Source organism: Furipterus horrens, unplaced genomic scaffold (assembly GCF_987537825.1).
Source record: "Furipterus horrens unplaced genomic scaffold, mFurHor1.1.pri manual_scaffold_11, whole genome shotgun sequence".
Taxonomy (NCBI): Eukaryota; Metazoa; Chordata; class Mammalia; order Chiroptera; family Furipteridae; genus Furipterus; species Furipterus horrens.
Genome location: NW_028327181.1, coordinates 50,655,732 through 50,674,021, shown reverse-complemented (window position 1 = coordinate 50,674,021; position 18,290 = coordinate 50,655,732). Strand labels below are relative to the sequence as shown.

The following is an 18,290-nucleotide window of genomic DNA, read 5'->3' as shown; positions in this document are numbered from 1 at the left end:
ACCCTCCTGACTTTCTGTCACCCTGCCCTGCTGAGCTCGTGCCCTGCAGATGAGTTATCTTCCTGGGCCAGGGGGTAGAGGTCCAGGTGGTCTCGGGGTGTCAGACACTGAGTTGTGTGGCACTGGGACAGGGGCCATTTTTCCCACCTTTCCGTAAGCCTGACCAGTGCAGCACCCACCCCCAGGAGAGCCAGTAACCCCGAGCTCCCAACTCCTGGAAGCCCCACCTGCCAAGCATAGGCTCTCCAGGTGCGTCGGGCAGAATCTGGGACAGACTGAGTTCTGTGGCTCTAAGACAGAGCCATTCTTCCCTCACATGCCCGACCAGTGCAGAGCCCTCCCTTAGCACCACCTAATCATGGTCTCTTTGGGCCTGATAAACTCTGCTGGCCTCCCCTGATGACTCCCTGAGACCCAGCTCCACCACTAAGGTCTGCAGACCCATGGCAGGTGGCATCTGGCCTTGGTGTACCCTGGGACATGTGTTGAGGGGCCTAAGACAAGGCACTGGCACAAAGTTTGAGACTGTATCAGTCTGATGAACACCCCTCGCCTCTACGTGGTGACACACTGAGAACCTAAGTCATGTAACTCACATACCGCCAGAGGCTCTTTCAGTGACTGAGCCTACAGGCAGCCAGCAGGCAAAGGCAGACAGAGTTGTAACTCAGGGTGCCATGGGCCTTTAACTGACTTTATCCTAGGTTCAGTGCTGGTGAAAGCTGACCTCGGTGTTCAGCTTGGCCCTTCTCATGCACACCCAGGCCCAAAAGTGGCAACCACAAACTGTGGATCACTTCGTAGCTCCAACCAGGTTTCCAGGGTTAGCTACAGGCAGCATCTCACATTCATCTGCATTGGAGTCCCTCCCAAGAAGCCCAGAGCCAATAAACCCAGTTTTGGACATCAGACAACATCAGACCAGAATCCAATTAGCTCTATAAGCAACATATCCAAAGGGAGATCTTGTCAAGGACCAGGACCCACTAAGAAGAATTCTGCTTCATTGGTCAGCACCCACACAACAGTTCATACACTGTGGTCAGGGTCAATCCTCAGAATCAGCCAGCCTGAAGGTCGACCCCACACATGGATGGGACAACAGCATTCAAGACTTGCCTGTAACAGGGGGGCTCACTGACCTGTGCAGGAGGCATCCCTGGACCACTCAGCTAAGATGACCAGGGAGACCGTGCCACAGGGTCTGACAGGACACCTACTACCTTAGGCCACCTTACCATGACTGAGAGATGGCTGATCTACCTAATATACAAAAACAAATACAGAAAGGCAGCCAAAATGAGGATATAGATAAACACACCTCAAATAAAAGAAGAGGAGAAATCTCCAGAAAAAGAGCTAAATGAAATGGAGGCAAGCAATCTACCAGATACAGAGAATTTCAACAGCATAAAAAAGGAAATAGAAAGCATAAAAGAGACAAAGTCACACATGAAGAATACAATACCTGAAATAAAGAATACCCTAGAACAGTGGTTCTCAACCTTCCTAATGCCGCGACCCTTTAATACAGTTCCTCATGTTGTGATGACCCCCAACCATAAAATTATCTTTGTTGCTACTTCATAACTGTAATTTTGCTACTGTTATGAATTGTAATGGAAATATCTGATATGCAGGATGTATTTTCATTATTACAAATTGATCATAATTAAAGCATAGTAATTAATCACACAAAAAAATATGTAATTATATATGTGTTTTCCGATGGTGTTAGGCAACCCCTGTGAAAGGGTCATTTGACCCCCAAAGGGGTCACGACCCACAGGTTGAGAACCACTGCCCTAGAAGGAATCAACACCAGGTGAGATAAAGCAGGGGACTGAATCAGTGATTTGGAAAACAAGGTAGCATAAAACAACCAATCAGAGCAACAACAACAACAAATAATAATTTTTAAAAAATTAAGATAGTTTAAGGGACCTTTGGGACAACACAAAGCATAACAACATCTGCATCATAAAGTTACCAGAAGGAGAACAGGAAAAGCAAGTGATCATGAACATAATTGAAGAAATAATGACTGGAAACTTCTGTAACCTAGTGAAGTAAGAAGACACACAAGTCAAGGAAGTGCAGAGAGTGCCAAACAAGATGAAGCCAAAGAGGCCACAACAAGACACATCATAACTGAAATGCAAAAGATTAAAGACAAAGAGAGAATCTTAAAAGCAACAAGAGAAAGACAGTTACCTATAAGGGAGCTTCCATAGACTTCCAGCTGATTTATCAACAGAAATATTTCAGGCCAGAAGGAATTAGTGTGAAATATTCCAATGACGAAAAGCAAGGATCTACAGCTAAGACTACTCTACCCAGCAAGGTTATCATTTAAAACTGAAAAAGAAATAAAGAGCTTATCAGACAAGAAAAAGCTAAAGGAATTCATTACCACCAATTCAGTATTAAAAGAAATGTCAAAGAGCCCTTTTAAGAAGAAGAAAGAAAAAAAGAAAAACATATTGAATAGTTATAAAGAATAAAATAGCAATAAATACATATTTATCAATAATCACTTTAAATGTAAATAGATAAGAAAACAAGACTACAAGAGATTTACCTCAGGACAAAAGACACACACAGACTGAGAACGAAGGAATGGAAAAATATATTTCATGCAAATGGAAATGAAAACAAAAGCTGGGGTAGCAATACTTAGGTCTGACAAAATAGGTTTTTAGACAATGGCTATAATAAGAGACAAAAAAAGAACACTACATAATGATAAGGGATCAATCCAGTAAGCAAATGTAAAATATTTATGGACTCAACATAGATGCAACTAAATATACAAAGCAAATCTTGATGGGCATAAAGGTAGAGATTAAGAGTAATGCAATCATAGTAGAGGATTTTAACACCACATCAACATCAATAAATAGAACTTTTGGGCAGAAAATTATCAAGGAAACAGTGGCCTTAAATGACACACTAAATCATTTAATAATACACTAGATTTAATTGATCATCAGAACATTTCACCCTGAAGCAACAGAATATACATTCTCTTCAAGTGCACACAGAACATTTTCTAGGATAGACCACGTGTTAGGACTCAAAACAAGTCTCAATACATGTAAGAAGATTGAAATTATATAAAGCATCTTCTCTGACCACAATGATATGAAACTAGAAATTAATTACAAAAAAAATCATTGAAAAGAACACAAACATGTAGAGGCTGAATAACATGTTACTAAAAAATAAATGAGTTAACATTGAGATCAAGGAAGAAATCAAAAGATAACTTGAGACAAATTAAAATGAGAACACAACAGCCCCAAATTAATGGGACACAAAGCAGTCCTAAGAGGGAAATTCACAGCATTACGGGCCTACCTCAAGAAACAAGAAGAATCTCAGACAAAGAAAGAGGACCACAAAAATAAAATAAAAAATGAAAGAAAAGCCCTGGCTGGTGTAACTCACTGGATTGAGCGCAGGCCTGTAAACCAAAAGGTCATCAGTTTGATTCCCAGTCAGGGTACGTGCCTGGGATGCTGGCCAGGTCCCAGTAGGGGGCGTGTGAGAGGCAACTGATTGATGTATCTCTCATACATCAATGTTTCTCTCCCTCCCTTATTCTCTCTCTAAAAATAAGCAAAATCTTTAAAAAAAAAAAAAATGAAATAACAAAAGTAACAACTGATACCGCAGAAATACAAAGAATTGTAAGATAATATTATGAACAAATATATGCCAACCAATTGAACAGTCTAAAAGAAATGGGTAAATTCCTAGAAATATACAATCTTTCAAAATTAAACCAGAAGAAACAAAAAAATCTAAACAGACCAATTACAACCAATGAAATTGAAGCAGTAATCAAAAACTCCCAAAAAACAAAAGTCCTGGACCAGATGGCTTCACAAGTGAATTTTGCCGAACACTCAAGAAGAACTAACACCCCTCCTTCTCAAACTATTCCAGAAAACTCAAGAGGAAGGAAGACTCCCAAGCTCATTTTACAAGGCCAGCATTATCCTAATACCAAAACCAGGTAAAGACGCTACAAAAAAAAAAAAAAAAATTATAGGCCAATATTCTTAATGAATATAGATTCAAAAACCCTCAACAAAATATTAGCAAATCAAATATAGCAATGTATTAAAAGATCACACAACATAATCAGAAGGGGTTTATCCTGGCATGCAAGGTAGGTACAATATTCACAAATCAATTAACATGAAACACCACATAAATAAAAACAAGATAAAAAAATCACATGAACATATCAATAGATGCAGAAAAAGCATTTGACAAAATGCAACGCCCATTTATGATAAAGAAAACTCAGCAAAGTGAGGACAGTAGGAACATATCTCAACATAATAAAGGCTATATATGACAAACCCACAGCTAGTATGATACTCAAAGGGGAAAGACTAAAAGCATTTTCCTTAAGATTGGGGACAAAACAGGGACATCCACTTTTACCACTCTTATTCAACATAGCACAGAACTAGAACTATAAATAACCCAAAAATTTATACGAAACCATAAAAGATCCCAAATACCCACAACAAGAAGAAGAATAAAGTTGGAAGTATCGTGGTATCTGATATCAAACTATACTACAAAGCAGTAGTGATCAAAACAACAATGTACTGGCATAAAAACAGACATATAGATCAATAGAACAAAATAGAAAGTCCAGAAATAAACCTATGCCTATATGGTCAATTAATAAGTGACGAAAGAGTCAAGAACATAAAATGGGGTAAAGAGAGTTTACTCAATAAATGATATTGGGAAAATTTAACAGATACATGCCAAAAATTAAAACTAGGCCACCTTCTTACACCATATACAAGAATAAACTCAAAATGGATTAAAGACTTAAATGTAAGACTCAAAACCATAAAACTCCTAGAAGAAAACATAGGCAGTAAAATCTCTAATATTTCTTTTAGTAATATTTTTTGATATGTCTTTTCAGGCAAGGGGAACAAAATAAAAAATAAACAAATTGGACTTCATCAAACTAAAAAGTTTTCTGCACAGCAAAGGAAACCATCAACAAAATGAAAAGACAACCCACAGAATGGGAGAAAATATTTGCCAATGATATAGGATTAATATCCAAAATTTGTAAAGAACTCTTACAACTCAACACCAATAAAAATAATAATCCAACTTAAAAATAGGCAGCGGAACTAAATAAGCCCTTCTTCAAAAGGACATACACACAGATGGCCAACAGACATATGAAAAGAGGCTTTACATCACTAATCATCAGAGAAATTTAAATTCAAATCCCACTGAGATCTCACCTCACACCTTTTGGAATGACTATCATCAATAAGTCAATAAACAAGTGTAAGCAACTGTGTGGGAAAGAGGGAACCCTAGTGCACTGTTGACGGGAATGCAGATTGGTGCAACAACTGTGGAAAACAGTAGGGAGGGTCCTCAAAAACATTAAAAATGGCTCTGCCTTATGACTCAACGATATCTCTTCTAGGTGTATATCCAAAGAAATCCAAAACACTAATTCAAAAGAATATATGCACCCCTGTGTTTGTTGCAGCGTTATTCACAATAGCCAGAAAATTGAGGCAACCCAAGTGCTCATCAATAGATGACTGAATTAAAAAGCTATGGTACATATATACAATAGAATATTATTTGACCATAAAAAATAATGAAATCTTACCATTTGCTACAACATGGATGGACCTAGCATATGCTATGCTAAGTGAAAAAAGTCAGTCAGAGAAAGACAAGTACCATACAGTTTTATTTACATGTGGCATCTAAAGAACAAAACGAACAAACACAACAGAAAGAGACCCATAGATACAGACACCAAACTGATGGTTCCCAGAGGCGAAGGGGGTGGAGGGGCTGGGTGAAAAAGGTGAGGGGCTGAGAAATCCAGACTGGAAGTTACAGAATAACCACTGGGATGTAAAGGACAGCATAGGAAAAATAGTCAATAATATCGTAATAAGTATATATGGTGCCAGGTGGGTACTGGAAATATTGAGGGGAATACCTTTTAAAATATATGATTGTGTAACCAAAAAAAAAAAAAAGGAATGAGAGAGAGAGAAAGGGAAAAATAAGTTAAAAGCAGTGAGGGTCAGGGCACAGAAGCCATAACATAAAACAATATGAAGGTGAAATCCCAAGAGAACATAACTGGCTAGGGGGCTCGCTGATGACCCGGAAAGGCATTCTAAGAGCCTCCACATTGCAGACAGACAGACTCTGAAAGGTTGCCTCAGCACGTCACAAGGCTTGAGTGGGGTGCGGTCAGATTCAGCTGAATGTTCAGCCAGCGCGAACACCATCAAATCTCCCCTCTTCTCACCATCTCCAAGATCCATTTCCTTCTCTTCAGCCTCACTGTCGCGCCCGCAGCTTAGATTAATGCACACTGACCCTCGCTGGCCTCCGCGTGCTAGACTTTGTCCCCAGCAGTCCCTCCGGTCTGTAGTTTTCAAACTAATCTTTTGTAAGCCCCTCTTTTCCCATATCCTTCTCTTTCTAATAAAGAGAAGAAATAGGCTCTTTTGTAAGTAGAAATGTCACCAAGGCTATCTAATAATCCAGACAGCTTTTATCCTGGTATTTTCTCTGGAACAAGTTTATACCCCTGGCTCTAAAGCTGACATCAAATGTATTGCCAGCCAGGATTTATAGAGTTTAATAAGGGTGTTTCCTAGATTTATCTCAGTTGAATCTATAATAACTACTCCTCACTACAAAAAGCCATCATTTTGCTTTGTCTCATCCAGTTGAAGGATAGTCTATACTTTTTTTAGTATTTAAAAGAAACGTTCAATATTGACAGTTAATATATTGCCTATTCAATTTTATTAGTTCCTCTAAAACTAAAAATTTTAAGTACAGAATTGTATTCTTTTTCTTTTCTTAAAATTTTTTTGTCTTTTATGTACTTCACCTTCCAAGAAAAATTGCTCAATGATTTCTTTGTGGTATTATACATTTTTATGATCCTTTTCTCTAAAAAGTATTATGTAATTTCTCTACACTTTATTGTATTGGGCTAATAGCTGATGTCCAAGTAAAACTGGCCCACTCTGTTAGGTCATTTCTTTGTGTAAAGTCTTCCTCCGGCTGGAGGACAGCTCCTGGGCCTTGCCTCGCTTCAGTGGTGTGGTTGTGAGTTTGTGTTGGTGCAGCCATTCCCTTACCCCACTCCTGACACCAGGGACACCCAGCAGGTGTCAGCGAGCTGCCCCCAGCAGAGCACCCCCCCTGCAGCAAAGCCCTTCAGGTCTTGCCTCTTTACTCTAATTCATGCGAAATGAGATAAAGCTTTTCTGTCTTGGGATTAATACGGGAGGTGGTTAATACGGTGTAAAATATGGTAAACCAGACCACCTGAATTCTGCCCCTGCTGGTCACCTGTCCCAGTGAAAGTCCAGGGAAAATACATATTCAGAGGACAAGGCGAGTTGGGGCCACACCCACGTGCCTGCTACCCTTCGAGCTCTTTCAGGCCAGCACTCTCTAGGATGGTGGGCCAGGGCCTGGCCTTCACAGGGAAGCTGTAGGAAGAGCTTCGGCACTTCCATCCGTTCCTGGGGGGTTAGTGAGGAGGCGGGGTGGAGCAGCTCTGGTCTAGGCAAGTGTTGCCTTCTGCTTGGGAACAGAGCTGGAAGATGCCGCCCTCCCCTCCCCACGAAGGAAAAAGGTCAGCAGATGAAGTTCAGGGTACAGGGTCAGGCACACCTGTGTTATGGAGTGATATGGAGGTGTATGTTTCCTTATGTACATTAAACAACACAGATCTTCCAACATGGAGATGATCATGACAACTCCTTCCTCCTTGTAGGTAAGAAACTCGGATACACCTTCAACAATCGGAACTTTCACAACGTATCTTTGGGGCAAGGACAGGAGGTGGTGGCTGAGGCTGCGCTGGATCTGGCTGCCAAGGAAGGTCACTGGGTCATTTTGCAGGTACACACCCCTCTGCCCTGATCAGGGTCATCCTTGACCTCATGCCTGTCTGAACCTCACCTCCCAGTCTCCTGGCAGCTCCTTCCTCCCTTCCCCTCACACCCACCTTTCCTTCCACAGCTCTGCCCCTTTCACTCACCTCCTCATCGCCTCTCCAATTGGTCCCCAATGTATGTTCTCCTCCTCACCCCGCCCCCCGGGATTTTCTCCCTGCTCTCACCTGCTATGGCCACTCCATCTGGTTTAGTAGCTCTGCTTACAAAAGGAACCGAGTCCTGGTCTGACAATGCTCGGGGTGTTGGCACTCCGTCAAAGGCCATGGCAGCTGGGCCTTGGGGCTGCTGTTCCTCCCACGCATTTCACAGAGTTTCCTTGATGTGCTTTTCTGTTGTGTTCTATGTTTTGCATTTTTTGCTACATGCATGGCTAGAACATCACATGTGTCACTCCAGTTCTAACTTAGCCTTTTCATTGAGAGCTCAGGTGAAGGTTTGGAAACCTGCACCTACTGCTGGTAATTTGACTGAACACTTACAAGAAATAAAGGCCACCTCTCTTCTATGCAGGCCTGCCCTTTTTAATGCAACTTGTATGGATGCTGAGGCTGGGGCTGGGGCCAAAGAAGTGCCTTGCTCCTCGTTTTCTCCTATAAAGCCCTACAACCACCTCTGTTAGAGCATCTATGGTTGTGTTGAGATGCTTCACTTCATTTCCTTAGGGAAAGAGATGTTTATTTTAATGCCCAGCACATTACTGTGAACACAGCAGACACTCAACAAAAGCACTCGAAAAAAAATCAATGAAAGGAAAAATAAATGAGAAAAAGCCAGGTTACCAAGAACTTGCCCTGTCTCTTCACTATTCACTGTGCTGCAGATCGCTGCCGGGTCTTCATCCTTAATTATCCTGTTATTTATTCAGAGCCTTGCAACTGAGAATCTGTCACTCTTTGGGACTCTTTCTGCAGAAACAGTGGCATCTCGGGAGAAGAGATGAAAACAGCTGGGGGAGTTCCTGCTCCCTCCCACGTGGATCAGCATGGTGCTGGGAAAATGTGGTCTCCCAGCATCTCAGGCTCATCCGCAAAAGAGACACCCTTCCGAGCGCTCGAGCCCTTGGGAACCAAGCCCTTAGTTAGCAAGCAGGGAATGCTCCCTCCCCGATAACCCACTGGCTGCCCAGGACCCCCACATCTTGTGATGGCAGTGGTTTCTGAGAGCTCTCCAAGGTTACACTTGGAAGGCAGAATTCCTGAAGGAGTAAACAGAGTTTATCCCTGGTGGGTTGGGGGCACTTCCTGGCTAAGGGAACCCTGGATCTCTGGGCGGCCCACGAAAGTTTCCACTCCAACAGAGTGATTATAAATGAATTTTTAATTTAACATATTCATTACAACAACATCTCAGAACCATTACCTTTGGTTTTTTTTGCAGCAACTCTGTGAAATAAGTATGGCAAATATTGTTATTTCTTTTTTTCCTTTTCTTTCTTTTTTTGGAAGAGGAAGCAAGAGACAGATAGCTGTGGCCCAAGTGCTGTGCTCAGCGCCGGTCTGTGTACTTAAGGCTCTGTGCATGGCCTCCTCGGATGTTTGCCGAGGAGCCTTTATCGGTCCTTGTAATGAGACATATTGCAGCGAAGCCAAATGACTGTTTGTACTAGCGTGAAAGGTGCGTTCTGCCAAGTAATATTAAGAAATAAATGTAGGTTTAGACGGACAGACAGACAGACAGACAGGAATCACCATGGGAGGGCAGAAGGGCTTGAAGACACAGCAGAGGAGCTTGAACTCGGAGGAGAGAGCCCTGTGAGCCGCAGTGACTGTGGGAAGGAGAGCAGGGCAACAGTCGGCAGAACGATTTGGAGGGAGAGAGGAGTCAGGAAAACTAGCCAGGAGGAGTTTAAATCCGTGCTTTTCAAATTGTCCAGCACATGCAAGTCGCTGGGAGACCTTATTAAAACGCACTGATTTGGCCCTGGGTGGTGTGGCTCGGTTGTTGGAGCAGCGTCCCATAAACCCAAGGGTCACCAGCTGGGTCCCTGGTCAGGGCACATGCCTGGGTGGTCAGTTTGGTCCTGGTCAGGATGCAGGCCCAAGGCAGCCAGTCAGTGTTCCTCTCTCACATTGATCATTCTCTCTCTTCTTTCCCTTTCTCTCCTCCCTCCCCCACTTCTCTTTCTCTTTTTCAAAGCAATGAAAAAATGCCCTCAGGCAAGAATTAAAGGAGAAAAAATGCACTGACTCACTAAGTCTGGGTGGGGCCTAGGAATCTGCATTTCTCGCTAGCTCCCCAGTGATGCCAACATTGTTGGCCCATGGGCCTCACTTTTGAGCATCAAGAGCTCAATAATCCAGCTGCCAGACAGTAGGAATCTGGACTTGTAATGGAACCATGTGTTAGACTCTTAAAATGCGGCCCCCAGACCACCAGCATCAGCATCGCCTGGGAACTTGTTAGAAATGCAAATTCTCAGGCCCCGCCCTAGACCTACTGAATCAGAAACTCTGGGGTGGGGGTCCGAGAATCTTTGTTTCAACAATCCCTCTGGGGGATTCTGATGCATAGTCAAGTTTGAGAACACTGTGCTAGAGAGGCTTAGGATATCCAGGGGAAAGGTTCCATTGCAAGATGCTAGAAGGTCCCTTTTGCTGGGAATCCCAAGACTCGTACTGCAATGTGATGTGTTTGAAGCTAAGGCCAGGGCTCTCCTCTAGCTGGCTGCCTTTCTAATAACTGTTCACTGCTAACAGAAGTAAGCAAATGCCTATATTGGGGGCTCTATCCTTCCCACCAGAACGTCCACCTGGTGGCCAAGTGGCTGAGCACCCTGGAGAAGAAGCTGGAGGAGCACAGTGAAAACAGCCACCCAGGGTTCAGGGTCTTCATCAGTGCCGAGCCTGCACCCTCTCCTGAGGGCCACATCATCCCCCAGGGCATCCTGGAGAACTCTATCAAGATCACCAATGAGCCCCCCACGGGCATGCATGCCAACCTGCACAAGGCCCTGGACAAATTCACTCAGGTATGGCCCTAGGAGGGAGGGAAGGAGAGCACCCCACCTCCCAAAAAGCCAACTCAACTGGGTGGGAGGAGAGCATGCAACTGGGGTGGGGTGGGGGACCTACCAGGCGGCGGTGGAATGCCCAGTGTGTGCAAAGTTGTTTCTGTTTCAGACTGACCTCCACCCTGAGCCTGCTGTCAATCCCCAGACACACTGGGAACCAAGCTTAGGGTCTTTCTTTGGTCAGAGGTCTGGGGGAACTTGTGCAGGTGCCCCTGTTAACTAAATAACCCAAGACAAAAAAGGGCCTGCTGCTGTCACCCTAACGAAGGTGATACACTGGTCACACACTCCCTGGCTAAGCATACACTCTTCAATCAGGGTTTGCCACTCACCTGCAGACGGTAACAGGTGACATCTGCATGCATCTTGAGTAGCAAGCTTCAAATATCCCAGGTGTCAGGGAGTAGGGATCAAGACTTGGAATGTAACCATGTGTTAGACTGCTTTTGTTAAAGATTTTATTTACTTATTTATTTATTTTTAGAAGGGCGGGAAGGGATGGAGAAGGAGAGAGAAACCCCAAAGTGAGAAAGAAACATCAATCGGTTGCCTCTCACACACCTCCAACTGGGGACCTGGCCTGCAACCCAGGCATGTGCCCTGATTGGGAATCGAGATGGCAACCTTTCAGTTCACAGGCTGATGTTCAATCCACTGAGCCACACCAACCAGAGCCATGTGTTAGACTCTTAAAGTGTGACCTACAGAACAGCAGCAGCAGCATCTACTTGTTAGAAAAGCAAATTCTCAGGCTCCCACCTAGACCTGCTGAATCAGAAACTCTGGGGTGGGGCCCAGGAACCTGTGTTCTAACAAGCTCTCCAGGGGATTCTATGGCACAGCTTGCAGAACCCTATGCTACAGTGAGATTAAGAATAGCAAGGAAGAGTTTCAAATGCAGGCTACTGCATTACTGGAATTTCCATTACTGGGAATTCTAAGCCTCATGTTGTGGAGTGTTTATTAAAAGCCAAGGCCAGCCCCATGGGTGGCTCATTCCATGTATAAAGTAGCCCTTGCAGTCTGCTGCTCGGGCCTCTCTCGCCTTCTTGGGGTGGCACCCTTTCTCGCTGCTTCTATCGGAGAGTCCCACCTCCCTGAGACGGGGACTACATGAAGGTGGGCATACCATGAGGGTGGCGGCCATGGAAGCCACCCGATGTCCACCCACTACACTGGGCCTCAGTGGAGTTCAAAGGGATGCTTCTAGGACCTGGTGGGAAGGCTTTCTTCTCTCACGTCATAATAGCGTCAATGGGCCCCTGGCTTCATAGCACCCAAGCTAAAACTCACTGCGAGTCCCAGCTGGGTCACCGAGGCAACCTAAAGCAGACCCTCCAAGAGGACAACTGCTCTAGTTACTCCAGCGTAGACCATCAGGACCAAGGGGCCTGGTTTAACTCAAAATAAGATGAAGCCCATTTGGCAGAGTCTCAGAGTTTACTGTGCGCATGGCGCCCCTCGGGTGTCGGAGTCAAGCAGCCCAACTTGGACAGGGTGCCGCCACAAAAATTTGAGAAGTGAAACTTGTCCAGTCTCCTCCCTGCTCGTCCACCTTGCCAACGGGACTCCAAAGCCACACACAGTCTGGAGCAGAGAATGGGGGCACGGCCAAGAGATTCAGGATGTTCTAGCTTGCGGTTTCTGTTGACAAATGTACGCCCACTGCCACATGGGGCAGAGGCTAGTCTGCTGTCTTGTCCAGGGGCACTTTTTTCTTTCATTTTTATTTTTCCTTCATAGGCGTTGCATGACTAAACTCACAGGTACTCTGTATTGGTCACACCTTTATATGTGGCTGTAGATGGTTCCAAACAAGGCCACTGCTGCCCTGAAAAGGCATCAGGTTGCACAACAGTGTGAATGTACTTAATGCCACGGAACTGTACACTTCAGAATGGTTAAGACGGTACATTTTATGCTACGCATATTTAACCACAATTTTTTGAATTAAAAGTTGACGAAAAGTCACTCGGGTATAGTTAGCTGGCTCTGTTGAGGGTACAGTGGCAGACCATTCCCAATTCTTCTGCCTTGAGGGTCTTGGGCAGAGCCAGGGAGGAGGGCAGCAGACACCTTGTGGGCTACGTCCCCTAACAATGGATATTGAAATATTATGCCTCCATAGGGTTTTGTCACTTACAGCTGCTTGGCTTGGGCCCTTGTTCTGGGGTTTACCTCCCTGCAAGCCCCATGTTCAGTGTGGTCTTCAGACAACTGGGAAATCATCCCAAGAGATGCTGGCCTTTCCCGGTGATTCTGTCACTGCCACAGTTGGCCTTCTGGCCATTTATAGCCATCTTCAGTCCCATCTTCTGAGAAAGAGGGATGGATTTAGAACTATATTTATTGCTCAAAAGAGTTCATCATCCCATGCTGCTTTCACTGTGCCTGGGAACAGAGGCCTGGCTCATGCCCCTACTATTCACTCTGTTCCTTCAGAGCCCTGGTTTAACCATTGAAGGGATACATTGCAGAACTGAGCTCCTTTTCTTCTGCTTCCCTGAGAGCTGTGCTGGTTGGGGATGATCATTTTATTCTGACTTGTGAGTGTGCCACTGTCAACCAATTTCAGCCTTTTAATATGTGACTTCTGGTCTTCAGGCTTGCAGGCATTTTTCAGCAGGAGCCCATTTTCTCAGATGTGTCCAGAGTAACAAAGGAAGTGCCCCACATGTCTATAGAGAACAGCCCTGTCCAGAGAGCAGTTAATGAATTTTTATTTATACGAAACAGCTACTGTGTCCTCTGCTCCACCTCTGACCTTTCACACGGCATCTTCATGGCAAACATGGTACCCAATGAAGGCTCCAAGTGACCCCCACATAGCCAAAGAGAGGTTGAGATTGTGTCATGGGTTTTCCATGGACAGATCAGACCTACAAGAAGCTTAATCTGTCCTGTCCCCTCTGCTCCTCCTGCCCTTATGAGCAAAGTCCTATGAACAAAGTCCTGGGACCAATTCTTAGAAGAAACTCCAGGACAGAACCCAATCCAATGTGTGTGTGTAAGCTTTGGAAAGGCCTCTCTTGGGTTCCAACAGCAACATCTCGCTCCTTCCTGAACAGAGAGGGTCTCACTCAGAAGAAACTTTTAATTCCAAAGACTCCAGGGGTTCTTGTCCTACCATCCCTTCAAAATGCAGGTTTCCCCCTTAAAACCCACCAACCACAACCCCGTTGCCTCCCCCTCTGGATCACTCCTGCCTTTCTTTTCTTCCACCTGTCCCTTCTCTCGTCCTCTCTTCAGGAGCCATATCTCCTCCGCCTACTATAGCTCTGCAGCCGGGACCCCTCCGAGCTCTTGAGTCTGCAGCTGAGAGCTGTGGTGGAGCCCTTAGGGCAGTGAAGGGCACAGCTTCTGTCTCTGTGGCGGAGGTCCCTATCCTGCCTCCATGCAGCAGCCCCCGACCCCCCCAGCAATGAGCCGGGGATTCCTCAGCCACACAGGCAGTAATGACACCCACAAAGGTTCCCTGATGGGTCAGAAAGGAATGGCAGGAAGGGAAGAAATTAGAGATGATGCTGTGGGTGTCCCCACCCACATCCCATCACAGAGTGACATGAATATGACAAACGGGACACCCGCACTCCTGAGGCCACTACCCTGTTTTCCATTAGCTGTGCTTGAGAACTTAATTAGCTCATCCACATGTGCAAACTTTAACCTGAATGTAAACCTAGACTCAGATTCTAAATTAAAACCAACCCTCTGCAGGGTCCCCTCAAACCCTGAGCCCACGCCTGTCCGCAGTGCGACCTGTAGTCCCTACTGAACGGAGCTCAGACCCTAACCAGGACGAACGGTAACTTTGTCCAAAGCTACCGCAGCCACCCGCCCCCGCACCCTGACCGCCCGCAGAACAGCAGCTCTGCGCCGACATCCGAAGCGGCCCTTCTCTTCCAGGACACCCTGGAGATGTGCTCCCGGGAGACGGAGTTTAAGAGCATCCTCTTTGCTCTCTGTTACTTTCACTCCGTGGTGGCAGAGAGACGGAAGTTTGGGCCTCAGGGGTGGAACCGCTCCTACCCCTTCAGCACCGGGGACCTCACCATCTCGGTGAACGTGCTCTACAACTTCCTGGAGGCCAACGCAAAGGTAAAGCACCCCCCACCCCCCACCTCCTGCCAGCTTGGGGGCTGGGCGTGAGCGCAGGGAAGTAGGGACGCGCGCACCCCCCGCAGGGGGAGTGAGGAAGTGCGAGTTTGCCGCGTGGCCAACCCCGGGACCACGCGAGGCCCAGACAAGTACCACAAAGCTAGGAAACCAAACCGGAGCCTCACCCCTGGGGCGAGTCAGCCCCGTGAGCTTGTGTCCCTGGGCCCCGACCCGTGCTGTGTGCTCACAGCTTTGCAGGGGACTGTGCATTGGCAAGAAGAGGCCCCACACTCACCGGATACAAGCTCCCAATTTAATTAGCCGAGGACAGGAACTTCTCTTGGGGAACTCGGCTCCTCACGTAGATATGGCCTCACCAAAGTTGAAAAAGAAACCAAATCCTGGCTACACCTTGTTTCCTTCCTCCTTGTTGATATTCCTTTCCAGAGAAGACCTTCACTAACCATCCATGCTCTTGCGTTTAAGGGGACGTTCACATCAAGGCCGTTCTGGTTCATAGACCAAGAACAGCATCACCGAGGCCTCCACCTTCCCCAGGGAGGGGGTGGGGATGGATCAGGCGCAGATGCCCTGAGCCCTCGCTCTGCGTCCAGCGCTGGGACCTGGAAGCCCAGCCCCACAACCCTTCCGTTCATTGGCTGCACTTGGACAAAGCTCTGGGGCGCGGGTCATCCATTTCAACAGCAGTGAACTTGCCTGTCACAGTTCATTCATGAATATGCTAATTAATGCCAGAAAATTAGAAAAATGCCCTGGTCCTCATTTTCTTCCATTTGACATTTGCCTATTTAAAGGACTTGTTGGTAGAGCCATTTCATTGCCACAGTGGATGACATGAAAGAGGAAAGGTATATGTGCGAGGGGGTTGCACCTGACCTCTCCTCAATCTGCGATGTAATTTTTCCAACATTTCATGAGCTTCCATGTGTACCTGACTCCACTGGGCCCTGGGGTATGCAGGTGAACGAAACACTGCTGCCCAAAGAGCATCCCATCTTGGGGCTGCTGCTCTCCCCACGCGTCCGGCCAGCCCCATGCCTGTGTGGAGACCTTTCTGTCCTTCCCTTGTCTCACAGGTCCCCTACGATGATTTGCGTTACCTCTTTGGAGAAATCATGTATGGAGGCCATATCACCGATGACTGGGATAGGAGGCTCTGCAGGACGTATCTGGAGGAATTCATCAAACCAGAAATGCTTGAAGGAGAGCTGTCTCTGGCCCCAGGGTTCCCACTCCCAGGCAACATGGACTACAATGGCTACCATCAGGTAAGGCCCTGTTCTTTGCTCGTGACAGCATAATGGAGCCCACACAGGAGCCAGCTCTTCCTCCAGTGCTGCCCTGCGTGGTGGAGGGAAACTCACGCAGGACCACGGAAGAATGGCTGGAAGAGCAGAGCTTATACCAGGTGCGGTTCTCAGCCCCAAGTCTGCCCTGTGCCATTTGAAAGCTATCGGATTTCTAGCCTCAAATTCACAATACAGCTGAGCCTTTGGAGATCTTTTTATTCTTGTTGTTTGGTTCAGTAATTCTATTTGTTGCTCTTTTCCACCAATAATATCTGGGGCATTCATTTAATTATTTTCATGCGAGATATTGACAAAGCCATTAGGAGCAAATTTCAGGTAAGAACTTAGCTAACTTTTGCTAAAGTGTATTAGTGATTCTAAATATCTTTAGCAGGATGTGACCTTGTGGTCAGGTCCCTCACCCCTCCTATTCCTTGTATGTGGTTATGAACACAGGCACCATGCCCACATACATGTACCAAGAAAAGCATTCAAATGGAGCTTTTTTATACTATTACTTTGGGTTTTTATTTTACTATCACTACAGCTATTTTTAAAGTGTTTATCTTCTCCTATTTTGCCTGTCGTGGAAAATATATGAAAAGATTTTTTTTCTATTTTTATTGCTTGACTTTGAAGATGCCTAAAAGAACTCTGAATACCAAACTTAAGGGAAATATTGGTCATAGAATCATTAACTACAAGCTTTAAAATTTGTTTAGTTCATAAAATTTAAGAAGGTAAGTCATAAAAGTTATTTGATCCAGAAAAATATGGACCTATGAGAAGAAATTAAAAATAAGACTAAAAAAATAAGATGATTTTTAAAAAACCACTTAACCAAGTCTTCAAGGCTTTAGCCATGAAAATGGTGCAAGTGCGCCTCCTAGTGTCTATGGAACAATTTGACAAGAGACGGGAGTAGGTAATGGACAATTACAAGGTTTGCACGTTTCCGAGTAACTGAGGTAGATCTTCCCTTTTTTCATCCCTCCCTTTACTATTTAATTTAATAGATAATTATAGAGAACCTATCAAGAAGTCCAGCAGTGTGCTCTCTGCTAGAAGAAATACAAAAATAAACACACACATTTGCCTATAAGGAATCTTTTACTAAGACTAGACGTTACTATCAGGAAATCATTCACGTCAAATTAGGAGCTAAACCTGAGGGATATTTTCTCACTGTAATAGAAAGCATTGTACTCAGAGGATATTCGGATCAGAAAGTGAGCCTTAAAAGCTAAGGAAGGTTTTTAGGGTCGCCAGGCTGTGGCCCACCATAGCCAACCACTGAGATGCTCTATTTGGGTGACACTCGGTTTTAAAATTTTAAAATAAGAATACTTTGCGCCGCAGGCAGGAACTCCAAAGCCCCCCTAGCCCTGCACGCCGATGCACACGCTCATTTTGCGCGCATCGTCCGTGCTTGCGCGCCGGTTGTCACCCCTGCCCCAGCTCAACGGAGGGCAGAGAAAAGAAACGCGAGGGCAAGAGGGCTGAGGCCCCAGGAGAGCCTGAGAAAAACACCGGCAGGGTTAGTATTTCCAAACGCCTCTGTGTGGAAGGACAGGTGGATATCGGAGAGCCTGGGAGGGGGCGAGATTGGACATGGATAAAATCCGCGAAATTCCTCCAACGAGAGCATGGCCCCGTGAATGGAGGCGTTCTGGAAGTCGGCCCCGCGTAGGAAGCGAGTGGTGTGGAGCGAGGGCGGGTTGGGGGGGAGCACGTGCACTGCTCGGTGGGGGGCAAGCCGGTGTGAGCTGGCATCGGAGGCCTTTGCTGGGGGGGTGGGGGGCGAAGGGGACACCGCTGCTGCGGCCACCGACTGCCCTTCGGCGGGCGAACCAGAGCGGG

The 18,290-nt window shown here is 45.7% G+C and overlaps 1 protein-coding gene across 2 annotated transcripts in view; it reads left to right on the top strand.

The window, feature by feature from the left end:
• The window catches only part of DNAH9 (dynein axonemal heavy chain 9), a 303,753-nt gene that overhangs the window by 266,111 nt on the left and 19,352 nt on the right, over positions 1-18,290 (top strand). For both annotated transcript variants that reach the window (XM_090290843.1, XM_090290844.1), the window contains 4 exons: positions 7,829-7,956; positions 10,753-10,980; positions 14,929-15,120; positions 16,218-16,409. In XM_090290843.1, coding sequence (XP_090146969.1) covers positions 7,829-7,956; positions 10,753-10,980; positions 14,929-15,120; positions 16,218-16,409 — 740 coding nt within the window. The remainder of the gene's footprint in view (positions 1-7,828; positions 7,957-10,752; positions 10,981-14,928; positions 15,121-16,217; positions 16,410-18,290) is intronic.